The following is an 18988-nucleotide window of genomic DNA, read 5'->3' on the forward strand; positions in this document are numbered from 1 at the left end:
AAGGTTAAGAGTTATAGATCAAGAGGCTAGTGAGCTGATTGGGCCCACAGAAGAAAAATAAAAAACGAGAGGCTCAGTAAAGTTTAAAGACTTCAGTGTTGGGAAAAGAAGTTACTCATTAAAACATGGACAAGTTTGGAAAAAGATGGAACCATTTCAGAGCTTTTCAAGCTGAATTGGTAACAGACATATGACTTCACTTCACTGTTTATTGATCATACAAGACTGAGGGTTAAGATGTTGGCAGAAAGAACCAAAGATTTACAAACTGATGCAAGAATGTTTGAAGCCTTTTAACTTTGGGAGTTTTGAAGCTTGTTGACAAACACCTCTAACTTTAGCTGATCTTTTGGGGACCTTTGTCCTGTGGATATTTTACCCAGCTATGCTCACCTGTATAGAAATACTCTTTTTTGGCCCAAAAATACCTTTTAAAGAAATACTTTTAAAATAAACCTTGGAAACTTTATTTGATTTTAGAGATGTGTTAGGACTCTTGGCCTGACAAAGAAAGGTAAAGCAAGTCTATCTTGGTCTGTGTCTCTCTTTGGTCTTTATCATATACTACTTTGCTTGTCTGGAGCCAGCCTGGGAAAACAGGGAGTCTTCCCTGTCCCTACATCTGGTGAAGCATTTATGGAAAGTGTTGACTGAGCATTTGTCAGTGACCCTTGCAAACTCTGCTTTTGTTGTAGGAAGCAGTGCAAGTACTGATTAAGCACTCTGCTGATGTCAATGCAAGGGACAAGAACTGGCAGACTCCCCTGCATGTGGCAGCAGCCAATAAAGCTGTCAAGTGTGCAGAAGTGATCATTCCCCTGCTGAGCAGTGTCAATGTCTCTGACCGAGGGGGGCGCACAGCTTTGCACCATGCGGCTCTGAATGGACATATGGAGGTAGGTGTTCTCATCCTTGGGAACTGGGATGCTCCATACAGACCCTGAACTTGTTGCTAAGATTTTTAGATAATGTAAGAATAATATTTGTATATCAAACTTAGGCAGTTATATCCATTCTTAAATTTAGAGACCATATGAATTGAAAAAGTCTTTGGTCTTTTAATTTGACACATGCCACGGGATCTTCTGTGACATCATCTTCCTGGTTTGTTGAACTCCAGATCTCTGACTTGCATTTAGGGTTGATGTTAATCAACATTAGATCAAGCTTAGATCACCTGCAGGCAGCAAGGAACCCTCACCATTACAGAGTATGTGCTTGATTTCATAATTGGTTGTCTTTCAGATGGTCAACTTACTCTTGGCCAAAGGGGCAAACATCAATGCATTTGACAAGAAGGACCGGCGTGCCCTGCACTGGGCAGCATATATGGGTAAGAATCCCACGCATAGAAAGCAAAATGTCCATAACCTAACTAAATAAGCTACAGGTCTCTTGTTGATCACGTAAGTTTTCTCTCAGGCAAGTCTGACTTCAAGTTTGGGCTCCAATTAAATGATTTGGCTCATCTTACTGGCACACACAGAGTGCTCTAGTTGGGTACTTGCTTTGTCAGTGATTTATTTACCTTGTAAAGAGGAGGAGTTTGGATCATGGTCTGGACCTTTCTGAATGTGCTTCATTCCGGATTGGAAGTCTGCACGCATTGTGCTTATTTTAACTTGGTATGACAGCAAAATAAGGTGCTTAAGAAAGAGGACTGGCTAGCAAAGCAAAGACACAAGTGCTGTTTGTCTTTTTATTTATAAATGTTTTGGGAGGAAGGAAGAGAGGAAAAGCCTGGGTTGTAGTGGGTGGAAGTGCTGTGGACTGAGCTGGGAGTACAATCCTCATTTCTGCCTGCTCCACGCTGCTGGAGAACGTGAAGGAAGAGGTTACATCTCTATGCTTGTCCTTTTTTTGCTTTTGTTCCATAAACCCTCTGACATATGATATACCTCACAGAGTTGATTCTCGATGTGGACTTATAGGAAATGAAGAACTAAGATCCTTCCATTGAGAGAACATCTTAAGGTTAGAAAAGAAGATAGGATTCTATCAGCACCAAGTTGTAAACAACCTGAATGCCTATCCATGGGAGATAGTTTTGGTAAATTCTGGAAGTTCTCAGTGGGACACTGTGTTAACTATGGTATTGATTCCCATGCGTGTTTATTAACATAGAGATTCTGCAAGGAAAACAGATCATAAGTAGTATGAATAATAGCATCGTCATTTAAAAAATAATCTATGCTATAAAAACAAATCTGGAAAATGTTATATACTGAAATATTAACTGATTATCCTTAGGAATTAGTGATTGTGGGTGATTTTGCTTTCCCTTTAACACCTTTTTGCCTTACTGAATCCTTTTAAACAAGTATACAAGCCTTTTATCATCATTTAAAAAATTAACATTAATTGTAAGGAGAAAAATAGTAGGTTGGAGCAGGGATGAAATAAATTATATGGTTATCGATGGCTCTGAATGACTCCTAGGGCTTCAAAAACCCAAAAACCTTAAAACTTTGGGAATATTAGCATTTTCTTAAAATGGCACAGACTTTTGAGTTAGCTGAAGCAGACTAGATGCTAACTTGGCTCCTCTTGTATTGGAGGCAGGGAACACTTGCCAGGGGACAGGTGTTTAGGCAGGATAGACTGTAAGCTAGAGCTAGAAAGGGCTCAGAGAATCTGGGGTTTCAAGCTCATTCTTTGATGATATAGAGTTTAAACTTTTGGATAAAACACCTTAAAGAATTACAGTCATGGGGCTGGGGTCATAGCTCAGTGGTAGAGCACTTGCCTAGCATGTGTGAGGCCCTGGGTTTGATCCCCAGCACCACACAAAGCTAAACAAACAAAGGTATTGAGTCAATCTACAACTAAAAATATTGATGTGTCATCAGAATACAGATAGAAAGACAAAAAAACAAACAAACAACAAACCCCATAGATGACATCTTTAGGGGATAATGAGACAAAACCAAGACAAATAGCTTGAGATAGAACCACTAGTAATGGAATATACCTTTCTATGTGTATAAATCCTGGGAGAAGAAAAAGTTAAATTTTAATAAAACAAACCAATACCAAACAGTCTGTCTGTCTGTCTGTATCTCTGTCTCTATAGCTTAACCCTTCAGCTATCAGCCATGGTTCGCAATGACCCTGAAGCTTCAAACAAGCTTCAGTCATGAAATCAAAGCAAATCATACTATACACAGTGAATTAGGGGACAGAGTAAAATATTCTTGAAAGAAATACACATTGGAGTTGAAATTAGAAGAATTTTCTATTTAGCCATTCATGAGAGTACTTTGATGTCAAGCCATATGAAATTGCAATTTTTATGGGTGAAAAACCAACTAAACAACAGCAGACTCCTATGATTTAGCAATAATGTGGGGATGTTCAGATTAATTATTTTTTTTCTTTTATCAGGTTTTTCCACACCAGATTGTTACTGTTAAACTTTTCAGGGAGAAATGGCAATTGTTTAAAAAAAAAATCATTGCTTTCATTTTAGCACAAGTTTTAAAAGACTGTAGAATTCATATGGAACTATTAGCTGGGGCTGGTCCTTCTTTGTTGACATGATGACAGGCATTACTGCTACCACATCTTCTGAAGTCTTGCATATGAATCATCTTCTTTTCTTCCCATTTACATAATGTCTGCCACATAAAAGTTGCTCAGTAAATATTTGTTGAATATTTGCTATATGGCAGCTTTTCATAAATAGCTCAGCAAAATACTGGTGGCAAAAAAGCTAATGGTGAAATGAAATGATCCTTTGGTTGAAATGAGTCATCAAATGTCCTGTGAAGGTTAATGATGCTCTCTGCTGCTTTTGTCAAGGCCACCTGGATGTTGTGGCATTGCTCATTAACCACGGTGCTGAAGTGACCTGTAAGGATAAGAAGGGCTACACCCCACTGCATGCTGCGGCCTCCAACGGACAGATCAATGTTGTCAAACATCTCCTGAATCTGGGGGTAGAGGTGAGCAACAATTCATGCATCCCTGCATGGTCTGTGGGAGGGTGGTTCTGTTCTCTGCCATTAAATCCTGTTTGCATTTTAATTCAAGGAGGAAGAATTTATTTTCTAGCATCTTTTCTTTCTGAGTCTACACTGGTAACTAATAAAGAACAATGAGGGGGCATAGACTAAGCAGAAGAAAACCAGATGCAGTCTAACTTTCTATAGCAACCTAGGTAGGGAAATATATAAACATTTATATTCTGTGTAACATATTAACCAGTCATTTGTATAAGACACTGATGAGGGTTCCTCATCTCATGTGTGAGACAATGCAGGGAAGTTTAGAGGTGAAATGATTGGGTTATGAGAGTCTTAACCTAATCAGTGTGTTAATCCCCTGGTAGGGATTAACTGGATGGTAACAGTAGGCAGGAAAGGTGTGGCTGGAGGAAGTGGGTCATGCGGGACATGCCTTTTAGGTATATATTTTGCCCCTGGAAAGCGGAGCTCTCTCTGCTTCCTGATGTCATGTTCCCAGATGCTTGTCTCCACCACACACTTCTGCCATGGTGTTATGCCTCACCTCAAGCCCTGAGGAATGGAGTCCTTCATCTATGAACTGAGACCTCTGAAACTGTGAGCCCCAAAGATAAACTTTTCCTCTTTAATTGTTCTTGTCGGGTCTTTTGGTTACATCAGCAAAAAAGCCGGCTAAAACATCATCCTACCTTCAGAATCTAGAATTTGAAATTGTGCCTTACAGCAGAAAATCATGAATGGATGGTAGGAACAAACATCAGACATGTCTCAGACATAAAGCTAGGCAAGTTGGCCTGTGCCATGTGCCTTCAACATGCAGAATCAAAGCAAGGGTGAGGCTTTGGTGCATCCTTCCCAGGGAGGAAAGGAAAACCAAGTTGCTAAACTGAGACTAAAATGATGATACTCAGTACCTGGAGCAGGTCTTAGAAAGCAATAGGGAGCCATGAACTAGACACGCCTCAGGGAAGAGCCACTATTCTGCTATTAGAATACAGCCTGGTGATGTGTCAGACTCCAGAGCAAAGCCAGAGTGGGCTCTGAGCTGACCTGTGTGTATGGGTTCCAGAGCCACCTCTCCTGCCCGCTCCTGCCCTTCCTCTTTATGCTCACTTTGCCCTGGCCTTGAGTTTGGTGCTCTCTTCTGGCTCCTAGATTCACGTCTTATGGCATTTTTCCGTTTCCTAGATAGAAAATGCTTTTCCACAGGAAGGCACCTCTGACTCTTCCTCCTGGGTCACTTTTTGTCACATTCACTCCCCCCCCATCTTTACCTCAGGGTGACAAGCATTCCCAGGATAACCTGCTGTGGTGAGAGTAAGCTCAGTAATTATGTTGATGGATGGATATTTCCTTTCTCTAGTCACAGCCATTAGGCTTTTTGTGGAAAATGGAGGAAATTGGCTCCAGTGATTTTAATTGCCCTGTGTTGAACTCTTTTGCAGATTGATGAAATCAATGTCTATGGAAATACAGCACTTCACATCGCCTGCTACAATGGACAGGACGCTGTAGTTAATGAGCTGATTGACTATGGTGCTAATGTGAACCAACCAAACAACAATGGCTTCACCCCTTTGCATTTTGCTGCTGCCTCCACTCATGGTGCTTTGTGTCTGGAATTGTTAGTAAACAATGGGGCAGATGTTAACATTCAGGTACAACACTTAGTCTTTCTCTGTGTTAAATACCTTTGCATCGAGCTCTATTTGAGCAAAACTAACTGCTGTAAATTATACCATGTATAAATGGATGGCAGCCTTGAGCATCTTGAGGCACATGGCATTTTCCTGGACTGAAATGCTTCAGAAATAGCTATTTTGCTTCTACAGGTGTGGTGGGACCAGATGGAAGGCACTGAGGCTCTAATCATGTGTCCTTGGTGGCTTAGTTAATGCCCTAGGGAAAATACTGGGTCACAAGGATGTTGACTCAGCCCAGATTCTAATGCAGAGATTAGGGCACAGCTGCTGAGAATTCAAAGGAAGGACTAATGATTATAGGCCTGTTTCCAGAATGTCCCTCAAATACTTTCCTAGAGCAAGCTACAAATACTGGCAGTGGCTTCAGTGATGTAGCAATGACTTGGTCCTAATGGTCATTTCTTTATTTAGCAAATTTATTAAGGGTTACCTAGTGCCCTTTGTTTGGAAATGAAGGAATACTCCAAGAGGATATATGGTTTCTGCCAGTAAGGAATTTGCAATATAGAGTACCCTGAGAGAGTAATAAAGCATTATGGAGTAGAAGAGATGGCCTGCTTCTCATCTGAGGATAAAAATGGAGGTTGATTTTGAGCTGAGAAGATTATCAATTGAGAGGAGGGGCACAGGGATAATTTGAGAGAGGTATTAATATAGAGAACAGCAAGAGCACAGGAGATAGGAATTGTGAGTAGGAAAAGCTCAGGGTACAACTTAGGAAACTAGTTAGCTCGCTGTGATGGCCAACCAAAGCAAGCCTGTGCATGCACCATCTATCATCTAGTTACACTCAAATGCCCTTGCATTGCAGCAGAACATCCTTCCTGCACCAGGAGACCATCCTCAATTTCAGCTTCCCTTCTCCTGAGCAAACAGGAATCCTAAAGCAAAGTCCTAGTACATTCCATTTCTGATTTTGAAAAAATATAATTTCTAAGATTTAATTTAAAAATATCATACTGATCTATTTTAATGATCTTGTCTGTTTATCATTAAAATCTTTTTACATTTTTTTTCTCATAATTTCTAGTATTGCATACATATGGGGCAAATATTCAGAAGAGAAATTTGGCATAATTGAATATAGAGTTTAAGTTGGATAAAAGAAAGGAACCAGAAATAAATAACCAGAAATGTAACACAACCAAGGAAGATGGCTCATCTACCAGCTGAGGAATTTGGGCTTCCATATGCTATGGGACCATGAATCATGTGATCAGACGGGAGCATTAGAAACAGTAATCTGACCATAGAACACCAAGGGTAGAAAATGTAAAGGAAAAAAATATATACATATATATTACTCCATAATGATTTGAAGTTTTTATATGGCAAAACAAAACAACAACAACAACAAAACTAACAAAATCAAGAGGAACAACCAGGGAAAATTTTCTGCAATTAACATGCTAGGCACAAGTTAATATGCTTAATTTATAAAGAGCACATACAAACCAACAAGAAAATGTCTGATAATCTACTAGAAAATTTAGGCAAAGGCAGTTAACAAGAGAGAGAAAATAATATCCATTAAACTGATGAAAAATATTTAGTAATTAGAAAAATGAAGACAACAGAAATAAATATTTGCCTGTAAGATTGGAAAGTATCAAAAAGAATAATGAGACTCAATGTTATCACAGAAAAAATTTAATGCAATCAGTAATTATGATCCCATTTTTTAGTTTTAAAAAATTATTTGTCTGTATATATGCATAGAAAGATAGAAAAAGAAAATATTTAGATTATATACCAGTATGCTAGCATCAGTTATCACTACAGAGTGATTAAAAATTATGTAGAAAAAAATTTATAAAAATTTTGTCACTGTAGGGTGATGAAATTATGATTCGGAATTTTAGTTTCTTTTTTGTATACTGTTTTTTATCTTCTGGTTGTGATGCAATGGACACATATTATTTTTATTTATTTATTTTTATTTTTATTTTTATATCCAAAATAAAAAGTTAACTATTCTTATTTTGGAAAAAAAGAAAATCTATGTGTAGTGAATCTAATGAACCTAGTGAGAGTTAATAGAGCAAAGTAGATAAGCTCTCAGTTCTGAAGATAGACTGCCTAGATTTCAATCCCAGCCTTGATTTTGAATAACTATTTAATCATAAGCAACCTCTCTGCATGTCTCGGTTTTTTTTATCTGCAAAATTCAGGAAACAATAGTATCTTCTTCATGGAGCTGTTGTGAGAATTAATTGGAGTTATCACACCTAAATCACATAGGCTAATGGCTGTCACACATTAAGCATTTAATAAATGAATACCATTGTTAATATTCATTAAAACGGAATTCAGGAGAAAGCTGGTATTGGAGGAAAACCTGTTGAGTTTCATTTTTGAAGAGATGATTTTGAGCCTTTGGTACAGCCAGTCTGAGGACCTAGTAATGGAAAATATGATCCTCCAGCATGGGAAAGCAGTAGAGAATATAAGAAAAATTTAGGTTGTCTTGTTCACATAAAGGTGATAGTTGAAACTGGGAGGAAAGAATGAGAGCATATGATAGCATGAGTTAGAGAGGGAAGGGAGGACTTCAGGAGCCCATTACTTAGGATCAGGAGGAGAGGGAAGAGCCAAAGAAAGGGATCAAAAAAGAAGAATAAGAAAATACTTTGTGTACAATCAGTGACTTGAAAAATTGTGCTCTATATGTGTAATATGAAATGAATTGCATTCTGCCATTATGTATAACAAATTAGAATAAATAAATAATTTAATTTTAAAAAAAGAAGAAGAATAAGAGAAGGAAGAAAGAAATGAAGGGAGCATAGGATCTTCTTAAAGGTGCAAGGTGGGCAGGAAAGGGAAAACGGAACAGATGAAGAGAACCTCAGAGTTACACCTCCTGTTAGTGGATCCCACCCAAGTTCCCAAGAAGAGGTAGACAAAGGTCCTTGGGTGCTGAAGAGACAGAGGAGCTGCAGCGCAAGGTGCGGAGAGAGTCTTTGGGTGGGATCACAGAACATGGTTGCAAGGAGCAAAAAGCACTCAGGTTGACCATCAATGTCCAGGGCTGTTGACATCTTCTTGCCATCCTGGTGTATGAGGGTTTTCCTGTGGATCCTTTAAAGGAAGGAAATTGTTAAAATTAAATAAAGTAATATCTTTACCACCCTCCACTTAATGAACTCATGGCTCACCATTTCCTCTGAAAAACATGGCCCCATATTCTCCATGTGCCCAGTGTTTAAAGCTAGAAGGCTACTTTCTGGCATACTGGCCTACACCTTTCAGCTAAGGGACTGGTGGTCCATTCAGATTGGATAAGGGACTTCAACTGTATATGTACAGTGATTTTGGTAGTCTTCTCTTCTTTCCCACAAATGGACCTGAAAAGTATATTTTCTTAATTTTAATATTCAAGTTTTTTGCTATGGACTATTGATCTTAAACAGAATATAAGAAATGGGATTTTAAAATATGAGACTTGAGTTTATTATCTAATCAACATAAGAGATGTTTTGAATAAAATCTAGCCTTCCTCAATCTCCTTTCATCTATTCTGTCTACATGCTCTGATTTCCTAATGCCCTTTGAATCCTCCTTAGTGATTCCAGATGCACTCTGGATGCACGGATCATCTAACATTTCCGTAGAGCCATCCTGTCTGACTCTGGAGGTAGCTTTCTGATTAAAGTTGTTATCTTTCTGTACCACATTGCTCCTTGGGTTTTGAAAATGTTTGTAGATGCAAGACAATTTGTATTTGTTTAGATTTCCCAAAGTTTGAGGGAAATAGCATATTGAAATGCAGCCAATACCCACCCCCATGTTCACTTTGTTTTCCTCTATTCTTACAAAACACTAAAAGTGATGTCTTCATGAGCAGTTACAAGATTGATGGGAAGAGGAGGAGGGACACGTGATCTGCACACATTTTACAGTTCTTCATTTTACATAGATTGACCATGGCCCTACCTTTGACTTTGCAATATTAGTTTAAATAATAAAGACATGACATTTCATAAAATCATCTACTAAAGGTTCACTTGTAATTTGCAAATAGGAAGAGCACGTCATTTTTCTTATTCGTTACAGACCACATTGTAATTTCTGTTGCATCTTAAGGGTACTTTTGCATGCATTCAAAGTGAGGGTTAAATAAGGCACTATACACATAGCCATGCTGGATAAGACTTAGGAAGACAGGTTTAGAAATTGCTATAGCCTGGTTTGCTACCTCCCAGTCACGAACATTTAACCTACCTGTGGTCTCAATTTCTTTCTGTCTCTGGGCCCTTGGATCATTTAGCCCTAGCATTAAATGTCTGCTAAAGTGGGCCCATATCCTTCTTTATATGTACCAGGACCCAATTATAGAATGGGTTGTAGTAGACAAATTGAAGGTGCAAAGAGGAATAGCAAGAGTAAGCAGCGATAGGATGTGGCACTGGGAACTCTGGAGAGGAAGTAAGGAAGGGAGGGGAATGAATGTTTGAGCCAACCATGTACCATCTCTGGCATTTAGAACCATTAAAAATAAACTGGATTGTGTGTGGCTTTTTCAAACCAGCCTTTAGATGACTCTTTTACTGAGTTAGGAGCGCCTGTGGGGTTTCCAACTGCACCCCAGTGGCCTCAGTGTAATCCCATAGGAGGCTTCATTGCCATCCTGCAGGGCCACTGAGTTGTACAACTTTTGGTGGCTCCATGACTTAGAGAATATCATGCTTTCTGGTCCCTGGGGAGTATCTAGAAGTTTAGGGATGGTTTAGAGGATGTTGGAGGATAAGGAGATAGGTTTAGGAATAGAAGAAAAGAATTAGTGCATTTCTGAGAGAAAGAATGGTCCAGAAGATTGAAACACTTCATTTAGTTCAAGGATTGGTTTTCCTTGGATGAGGTTGAGTTCTGCCCTGAAAAGGTACTACTGTTTGTTCTAAAATACTCTCGATGCTCGTTGGTTTTCCTTTATGTTTTAGTGCATAGCCATACCTGAATCAACAAAAGAGCTTCTTGTTTAAATTAAGTGAATTCTCAAAATAAAAGTTTCTAAGCCCCAAATCTATGTTTCTAGAAAAAAAAAATGTTTCTAGAAAATTGGACCAAAAATTAAGAAAAAAAATTATAAAAGGAAAGCCTATGAATAAATGAAGGACTTGAGTATAAGCTCTCTGAAGAGAATGCAGGCAGTGTTTACTCTTGTCTGAAGTTCTTGATTCAAGAATAACAGCCAAGTCTTCTACAACAAAAGTTTCTTAGGCAAATAATGAAATCTAGTAGGATCCCTAGTTTCAACCTGAATATTCTGAGTTCCAACTTCTAGAGGCTAAATAAAAGGAATGATCCTTTTGAGCTCCATTGCTTTTCAATGACTTTTTGAAATAATGAGCTCCCTCTATATCCACTCATGAACAAAGCTGCCCCTGAATGGCTGCCACGATACTCTTCATAGTTCTGGTCCCCATCTTCCCCACCTCTGCCACCTGTATCCCTATGGGGGGAATTAGCAGTATTTGTCCCTTTATCAGAGGCATACGCACTTCTTGGGAGAAGAAGGGTGTGGTGTTTGCTATCCCTGAAATGGCACCAGCGTTGCAAACTATGCACTGCAGAGACCAGTTACTTCTGCTTTGACTCTGTCTGCAATTTCACTAGCTACCAAGCCGGTCCTCCTTGGTAAGTCTTTTAAACTCTTTTCCAGGCATGGGAAAGTTCTTATATATTCATGAATATATTTTCTAAACACTGAAGTATTATGACTTTATATATATTTAATTAAATGATAATTACCTATGTTTTCATATTAAATTTAAGAGAAAATTCTGGAGCAAAATTTAAAGAAATAGCACCACCTAGGGACAAGTTAATGTCAACTCTGGAATTTCTCTCTTCTCTTTCCTTAACATTCTTGGACTGTCATCACTTTTTTTATTGGAAGAGTATGTTTTAAATCCTTATTCCAAAGTAGTTCCCAGGCTTTTCAGTTATTTGAATGGTAAATAGGAGTCTTGTGGGTAGCGATGATGCCGTATCATCATGCTCTCAATTGCTTCTCCTTTTCCTCTAAAAATATTGTTTTCAATAAAGCATCAAGCTTACTTCCATCCTCCATTCTCAGTATTTTCTTATTCAGGTTATAATCATGTCAAATGGATTCTATTATGACTTTCCTCCACCATCTATGTGACAGCATTTTATTTTCTTCTGTCAAGATGCAATGACCACTCTGATTAACTCTTTCTTTGGCACTGACTTTATGCGACTCCTTTCCTCAGGAATAGGATCAGAGGAGAAAATTAAAATTCTTCTGTCAAAACATTGTGGGTTTATAAGCTATTTAAGTTCACAGTCTAAAATAGTGGCTCTAAGACTTTAGTCACTGTGTAGAGTTAGACATGGCCGCAATTCCAATTTGATAAGTGTGGATTAGGGCATAAGCCCTAAATCCTTTTTTTGGTGATGGTGGTGGTGGGGTACCAGGGATTGAACTCGGGCACTCAACCATTGAGCAACATCCTTGTGTATATATATATATATATGTATGTATATATATATATATAAAGATATTTTCTGAGATATTTATATTGCTGAGTTGCCTAGCACTTTGCTTTTGCTGAGGCTGACTTTGAACTCATAATCCTCCTGCCTCAGCCTCTGGAGCCTCTGGAGCTTCTGGGATTACAGGCATGTGCCACTGCACCGGCCTAGAATCCATATTTCTAACAAGAATTTTGGTGATTCAGATATGGGTGGGCTTTGGTTTACTCTAAGAAAATACTTATTTAAATGATTGTTTTTCAATGTGGAGTTTTTAAAATGAAGTCATTTTAAAGCATAGTTATTTAAGTTTTGTCACAAAAACGACCATGCATTTTGAAACTTCATAACTTAACCTTAGGCTTAGAGAAATATGTCTAATAAAATTTAGAAAAGTAATAGTGACATGATTTTTGTTTAAATACTTGAACGAGAATACAGATTCTCCTTAACTTATGATAAGGTTAAGTCCCTGATAGATCCATCATAAGTTGAAAATACATTTAACACATCTAACCTACGGAACATCACAGCTTGGCAACATAGTACACTGTTGAGTGCCCACTGTTTACACTTATGCTCCCATGACTGAGAACTTCTGTTCCCTGTTGCTGCCACATATTGTTAGTCCAGGAAAAGAACAAAATTCAAAATTTAAAGTGCAGTTTCTAATGAATGTGAATTGTTTTTGTATCATCATTAAGTAAAAAAATCATTTAGGGGAACCATTATAAGTTAGGAACAGTTTGTCCATTCTCTCTATATGCTTTTGGTCTGAAATAACAGTGGTATTTTCTTTTGGGTTCTTTTTCAGAAGAAATTTTTATTTCTTAATTAAATATGTAGGACTTTGGTCTTTGGTAAGATAATGATCAATATATAGATTCTGTTCATTTTTAATGTTTTAGCTTAATATGTGTTGTGAAGTTCCATAATTCCTATCATAAGTAGCAAATATATAAATTCAGCACATATTTCCACCTGATCATTAAAATGGCAATTTCCTAAATAGTTGCATGGCTTAATTCTGTGATTTCTATTGAGTTATCCAAAGCCAGGGATTCTCTTTTGGAATAGTCAAAAGTGTTGTTTTTCTATGGAACTGGAATGTAGGGGAAGGTGGAGGGTTCCTTGTTGGTTTTGACAGTTGCAGTGATTAATAGCAGTTTTATCAACCACAGGTCAAATAGGAACCACACAAGTTCATACATCATTTGTCTTTTTAAAAGTTGAAAAAAACATCTTGAAGGAAACTTCCTTTGTCAGTGGATCACAAGAGAGGAGGAAAAAATATTTTGGATGATTGCCTCTCCAAACCTGTTTAAAATGTGATGTTATACAGTAACTTGAGAGGCCATTCATGTTTTTTTTTTCTTCCAAAATTATCAGTCTTTGTAATTATTGATTAGACTTTTTAAAAAATTGAAATCGATGTTTTTGGGCATTGTCAACAATATCCAGAGGGTTGTTTGAGATTGATGTCACCAGCACATAAACATCTTCCTTGTTTCTCCCTCTCTCTTGTTTTTAGAGTAAAGATGGCAAAAGTCCACTGCACATGACAGCTGTCCATGGAAGGTTCACCCGGTCACAAACCCTCATTCAGAATGGTAAGAGAGATGCTTCCATGGTGTCATTATTTGAACAGCTTCTTGGTCTGAGTTTGACTGTCAGTCATCTTAATGTGAAAGTTGGTGCTTTATTTCGGAGTTTTAGTAAGCATAGATTTACAAAAGTCCTTGACAGACTTTGCTAAAAGCTCATTATCAGACATAGCATCAACATTCTCCTTAACAGAACATAAAGCCATAGTTTCACAGTCAATTCCCAGCCAGGCATGTGAGCTTTGAAATTGGTAATGGTATACAAAACTACAATTATGGGGCTGGGGTTGTGTCTCAGTGGTAGAGCACTTGCCTAGCATGTAAGAGGCCCTGGGTTCGATCCTCAGCACCACATTAAAAAAAAAAAAATAAGTAAAGTACAGGTATGTGCTCAACTACAACTAAAAAAATAAGTGTTTTAAAAATCCCTATGATTATGTACTTTTTACTCTGAAACAAATAATGACAAGTAGCTTACATTTTCTAGCAGCAAATTATTTTTAGATTTTAGAATTCACTGTAGCTCCCTAAGCTAAAGTTCATTAAGTCACTTGGGCAGAGGTAGGAAAAAGGAGAGGACTCAGAAGAAAGGCAGGTAAGTATGTGATATAAAGGATCATAAAATCCCAGGCTTGACAGAGACCTTGGAAAGTCACATAATATTATACTTTTCCAGGCTTACAACAAAGGTGTACTTGAATCATCATGGGCTGTCTCTGAAGCCAAAGTACCAGGGAGTGTCACGTACTATCATATTTCATGTTACTGTTGTAGGTCACGGCCAGCATGAGTGGGTTGACTTTGATAATACAACTTATGTTACCTCAGCAAATCTTAAAGACAGTTAAAGAAAAGAAAAGAAAAGCAGGTTGAGTTCATCTCTTAAGCTGACATTCTAGGTCAGTTTGGTAGTTCCTAAACTTTTTTTTTAGCTGACCCATATTTTCACTTCTCAAAACTCTAATGTAAGTCAGTTTTCTTAGATCTGTATTTTTCTCATCTTGTAAGAATTTTGGGTGACATGCCCTAGAATGGTTAGTGCATTGAGTTATGTCTTAGGTGCTTATGTCATAAAACCGAAAGGCCTCTGGCATGTGGATAAAAGGCCAGCCAGTGAAATTATGCTTAGGAAGCAAAATATCTACAGCAAAGCAGAGGAAATTTATAAGCACTTCAGTGAAGCTGTAGGAGAAGAGAAATCCTAACAAGTTTCCAGTGAGCCAAGGAAGGTAAAATGGAAATTACTATACAACATCCATTATTTATAATCTGAAATATGTGCCATGCCTTTGACATCCATTTTTTTGAAGGGAACTGGATATAAATATCGGGGAGAGGTGACCCTAGTCTTCCTCTTTTGAACATTTTTTCTTATCCCACTGTATTTCTAGACTGTTTTACAGAAATGATGCCTATCCCCTTAAAAACAAACCCTTTTAAAAAATATAATGTGAATTTAATCAATGGGCCTTAGCTTTGTGGCTTAAAAATCTTTGTTTCTCATTAAAGCAGCCTCAGGCCACAAAGACAATGTTGGAGAGAGAACAGTTTTTCACCTTTTAAATGCTACTTTCCTAGAGGTCTGTCCTTTGCCCGGCCCCTCGTCATCCCCAGAGCCCTCCTCGGTCATGTTAATATGCTTACATCAGTCCTAGAGGACTGCTGGCTGCTTTGACCTCTTCATGAGCCAGCATAGGGGCTCAAGGTCTTCCATGTACTTCTTGAGCATTCTTGCCGGACTTTAGAATTGGAGCAAGACCTGAAAGAAACCCCATCTCTTACCCTCTGTGTTCAGGGGGTCTTTGTTTTAGAGCTTGTCTCATTCTTGGCTGGCTTGACTTATTGCTTGTGGATCAGGTGGGGCCCAAAGTCCTGAATCAATGAAGAAATAGTAGCTACAATATATAGCCCATGATATATAATGATAAAGCTAACATTAGCTTGTGTCAGGCACTTATGTAAATCCCATATAAACCCTTTCAACCACCCTATGAGAAAGAGGTGCTCTTATTAGCTCCCTTTTAAAATGGAGAAACTGAGGAAGAGAGGTTGACATTGGTATTGGGAGGCAAGACCATTACGTTGAGGAAAGGGATCAGAACACAGGTAATCTAACATCGCAGGTGCAACTCTTAACCACTGCCCTTGTCCACACATTCTCTGGAAGAGCAATGATGTTTAAAAAAAAAATTTTTTTTAAACTATTTACTCTTAGAGGCATGTATCTTTGGAATAGGGTTGTCCCTGTGAAGGGAATTTGGTATTCCCTTCTCTCAGCTGACATTTCTTTGCCTTCATTATACATGTGAGAACTGTGAGTTCTTCCATTTGACATTTTGGACATTTTTTTTTAATGCCCTTAGGGAGAATAGGAAGTTCTTTTTTTCCCTCCTGTTTATTTGCTTCCTTCTGAGAAAAATTCTGAGCTACAGCTGAGACCCTTCCTCCCCAGAGGCTCACACTTCAGGGCCTGTTGTCAGTCCTCCAGAGTAGGTCACAACACAAACACACAGGAGACCCTCTGTCCTCCAGGAGCTGGGGGTGCATTACCACAGGGCCAGAGGCTTTCTGAGCCACCTGCGCATACACTGAGGAATGTCCTTTGTATTTATTTGTCTGTTTTGTTAAGTTGCTTTGGTGTTTTGACTTGGTACATGGCAGCTCTGATTCCCATGCTGCTCTCTCCAATCAAGGTTATTAATTCTATTAACTTTGTTTTTCTAGAATCATTCAGCTTTTATAAGATAATCATTTAAAAAATAACTCTTTTTACCTCTGTTGTCAAATCACAGTTTGTTCTCTGACACTGCATTATCACAGCAAAGAGGGAACAGAACTGAAAGACGACATAATTTGGTACCAGGAAGCATTTGATCCAGCCATTGGCACTGGGCAGCTGCCTTAGATGCTGTCCAGCAAGTTATGAAAGTTCAAAAATGATGGTTTCTTCACAAAGCTTTAAAAATAAATAAGAGTTTGTGCAGGAAGAGTCAAATACTAGGTTAGGATGACTCACAGTAAGATTTTTGACCTTTTGGCTCACAATCCATTTGAGGCAACTTAATAAAATGACCATTCTTGTTTGTGCAGTGAAATACTAATTTCAGATGTGTGCTTACATAATATTGATTAATTATCCCTTCTGACATGCTCTGCATACTTTTAAACTTGCAAATGTTTATTTTCCTCAGTAATTATCAATGATCAATTACCAACATTTAACTTGTAACCCTCTGATGAATAGTAAAGATACTTAATTTGCATTCCAAGCAAGTCTTAAAGATTTTAAAGTGGACTTGGAAAGATTTATGGAGTGATTATAAAATAGAAATTTACCTATCTAGGTTTTACTTTAATAGAAAACATTTTCAGATAACAAATATGCTGTCTTTTATTTTTCTGCTATTATGCTTTCCTGGAATGTATTTTAAATAAAACAAAAGCTTATGATGGGCTGGGATTGTAGCTCAGTGGTAGAGCACTTGTCTGGCATGTGTGAGGCACTGGGTTCTCAACACTACATAAAAATAAATAAAATAAAGGTCTATCGACAACTAAAAAAATATTTTTAAAAAAGTGTATGGGGATGATAATTATATTTCTATGGCTTTTAATTGACTTTTAAAATGATATTAACCACGATAAAAAGAGACTTTATCAGCTCAGACCCTCTATTCTACACTGCCTGATATTTTTCACTGTTTTCTTTCTGTACTCAATTTTTTTATACTTGAAGCTGGTAAACTGGAGACTCTAATACATCTTAAGAATGGTTTGATGGCTTTTGGCTGGGAAGGATGTGTAGTGACAGTGTTTTTCAGGGCAAAGGCTTCTCTGAATTCAGGGACCCTCTCCCCATCTTCCCAGATCTGTTCCATGTTTGAACCTCTTGGATCGCTGTGGACAGTCCTCACACAGATCCATGCACCCTAGATTGCTCTGAGATTTCATACAGCCCAAATGGCCACCTATCCCCAAAGCCACCATCAAGTCATAAAAATGAATTGATCTAAATTCGATTCTTCTAAAATCGGATCATAGTGAACTATCACTTTAGTCCCTAGAAGTTCACAATGCTAACTTTATTATTTTTCACAATTATAAAATTAGTCCACGCTCAGTATAAACTGAAATCGTTAAAGAAATCTCCCATGATCCCCACCATCATGTTCTCCAACTCCAACTCCAGAATTTTTATTGCAACTTGGTAAAGCTTTTGGATTTTTCTGTTTATTTAAGAATGTATACAAAGTTACACATAGGTAATTATTACTTTTATAGAAACTGTCACTATTTATTTGAACAAGTTGTTTTAATAATAACCATTGTACCACAGAAGCAAAGGTTTGAAAAAAAGATCAGAATTTTAGGTTCAAGTTGCCATTTGTATCTTTCTGTCACAGTCAAGGTCAAGAAAGAATTACCTCTTTTGCAAACAGCTATTGAATTGCACACCCCATGTGTGCACTAGATTGACTTTCAAGTGAATTCTTACACATAGAAGTCTTGGTGATAGAGTGAAGTGTGTGATCTTCCCTGTGTGCTGATGGCACTTTTTAAAGCATTTGCTCCCTCCACAAGGCCCACACATTTTTCGTAATTTTCACTTAGTGGCAAAGATTCTCTTTCATTAATTCTGTGTTTTACCAATGTAAAACAAATATTTTTCAGAAAATAAATATTTTTCACTGAAAACAAATTTTGGGAGGTTGTTGGTCATAATGCCCCAAAGTAGAATTTATGAGAATAAAAGGCTACTCAGATATTATTATCTATCAAGAGCCTTAAAAAATATTCATACTTTTGTGATCCAGTGGTTCTTCTTCTAAAAAATTTTGCAGAGAAATAATCTGAACTTTTTTGTAGAGATGTTCATTTCTGTTTTTCTTAATAGCAAGAATTTGGGAATAGCTTCATTGCCTAGTAATTGGGCATTTGCTAAGTAAATTTTCTAAACCCTAATATTCTAGAGCCAGTTACAGTTATATTAATTGAAAAAAAAAACAATCTGGAAAGTATTGTGATGTAACATTAAGGGAGAAAGTAAGATACAAAATTTTCCAGACTATGATTTCATGGGAAAATTTTACACATGCACACACACACACACACACACACACACACAAATATTCCAGAATATTAATATTGTCTATCTAGAATAATCATGAAATTTATATGACCTCTTTCTTCCTTTTTGTATTTTGCTGAATTTTCTAAA

The 18988-nt window shown here is 37.6% G+C and overlaps 1 protein-coding gene across 3 annotated transcripts in view; it reads left to right on the forward strand.

Moving 5' to 3' along the window:
* The window catches only part of Ankrd44 (ankyrin repeat domain 44), a 298968-nt gene that overhangs the window by 174850 nt on the left and 105130 nt on the right, over positions 1-18988 (forward strand). For all 3 annotated transcript variants that reach the window (XM_027924996.2, XM_027924997.2, XM_071618968.1), the window contains 5 exons: positions 696-896; positions 1246-1333; positions 3802-3944; positions 5411-5623; positions 13698-13776. In XM_027924996.2, coding sequence (XP_027780797.1) covers positions 696-896; positions 1246-1333; positions 3802-3944; positions 5411-5623; positions 13698-13776 — 724 coding nt within the window. The remainder of the gene's footprint in view (positions 1-695; positions 897-1245; positions 1334-3801; positions 3945-5410; positions 5624-13697; positions 13777-18988) is intronic.

Source organism: Marmota flaviventris, chromosome 11 (assembly GCF_047511675.1).
Source record: "Marmota flaviventris isolate mMarFla1 chromosome 11, mMarFla1.hap1, whole genome shotgun sequence".
NCBI classification, from domain to species: Eukaryota; Metazoa; Chordata; class Mammalia; order Rodentia; family Sciuridae; genus Marmota; species Marmota flaviventris.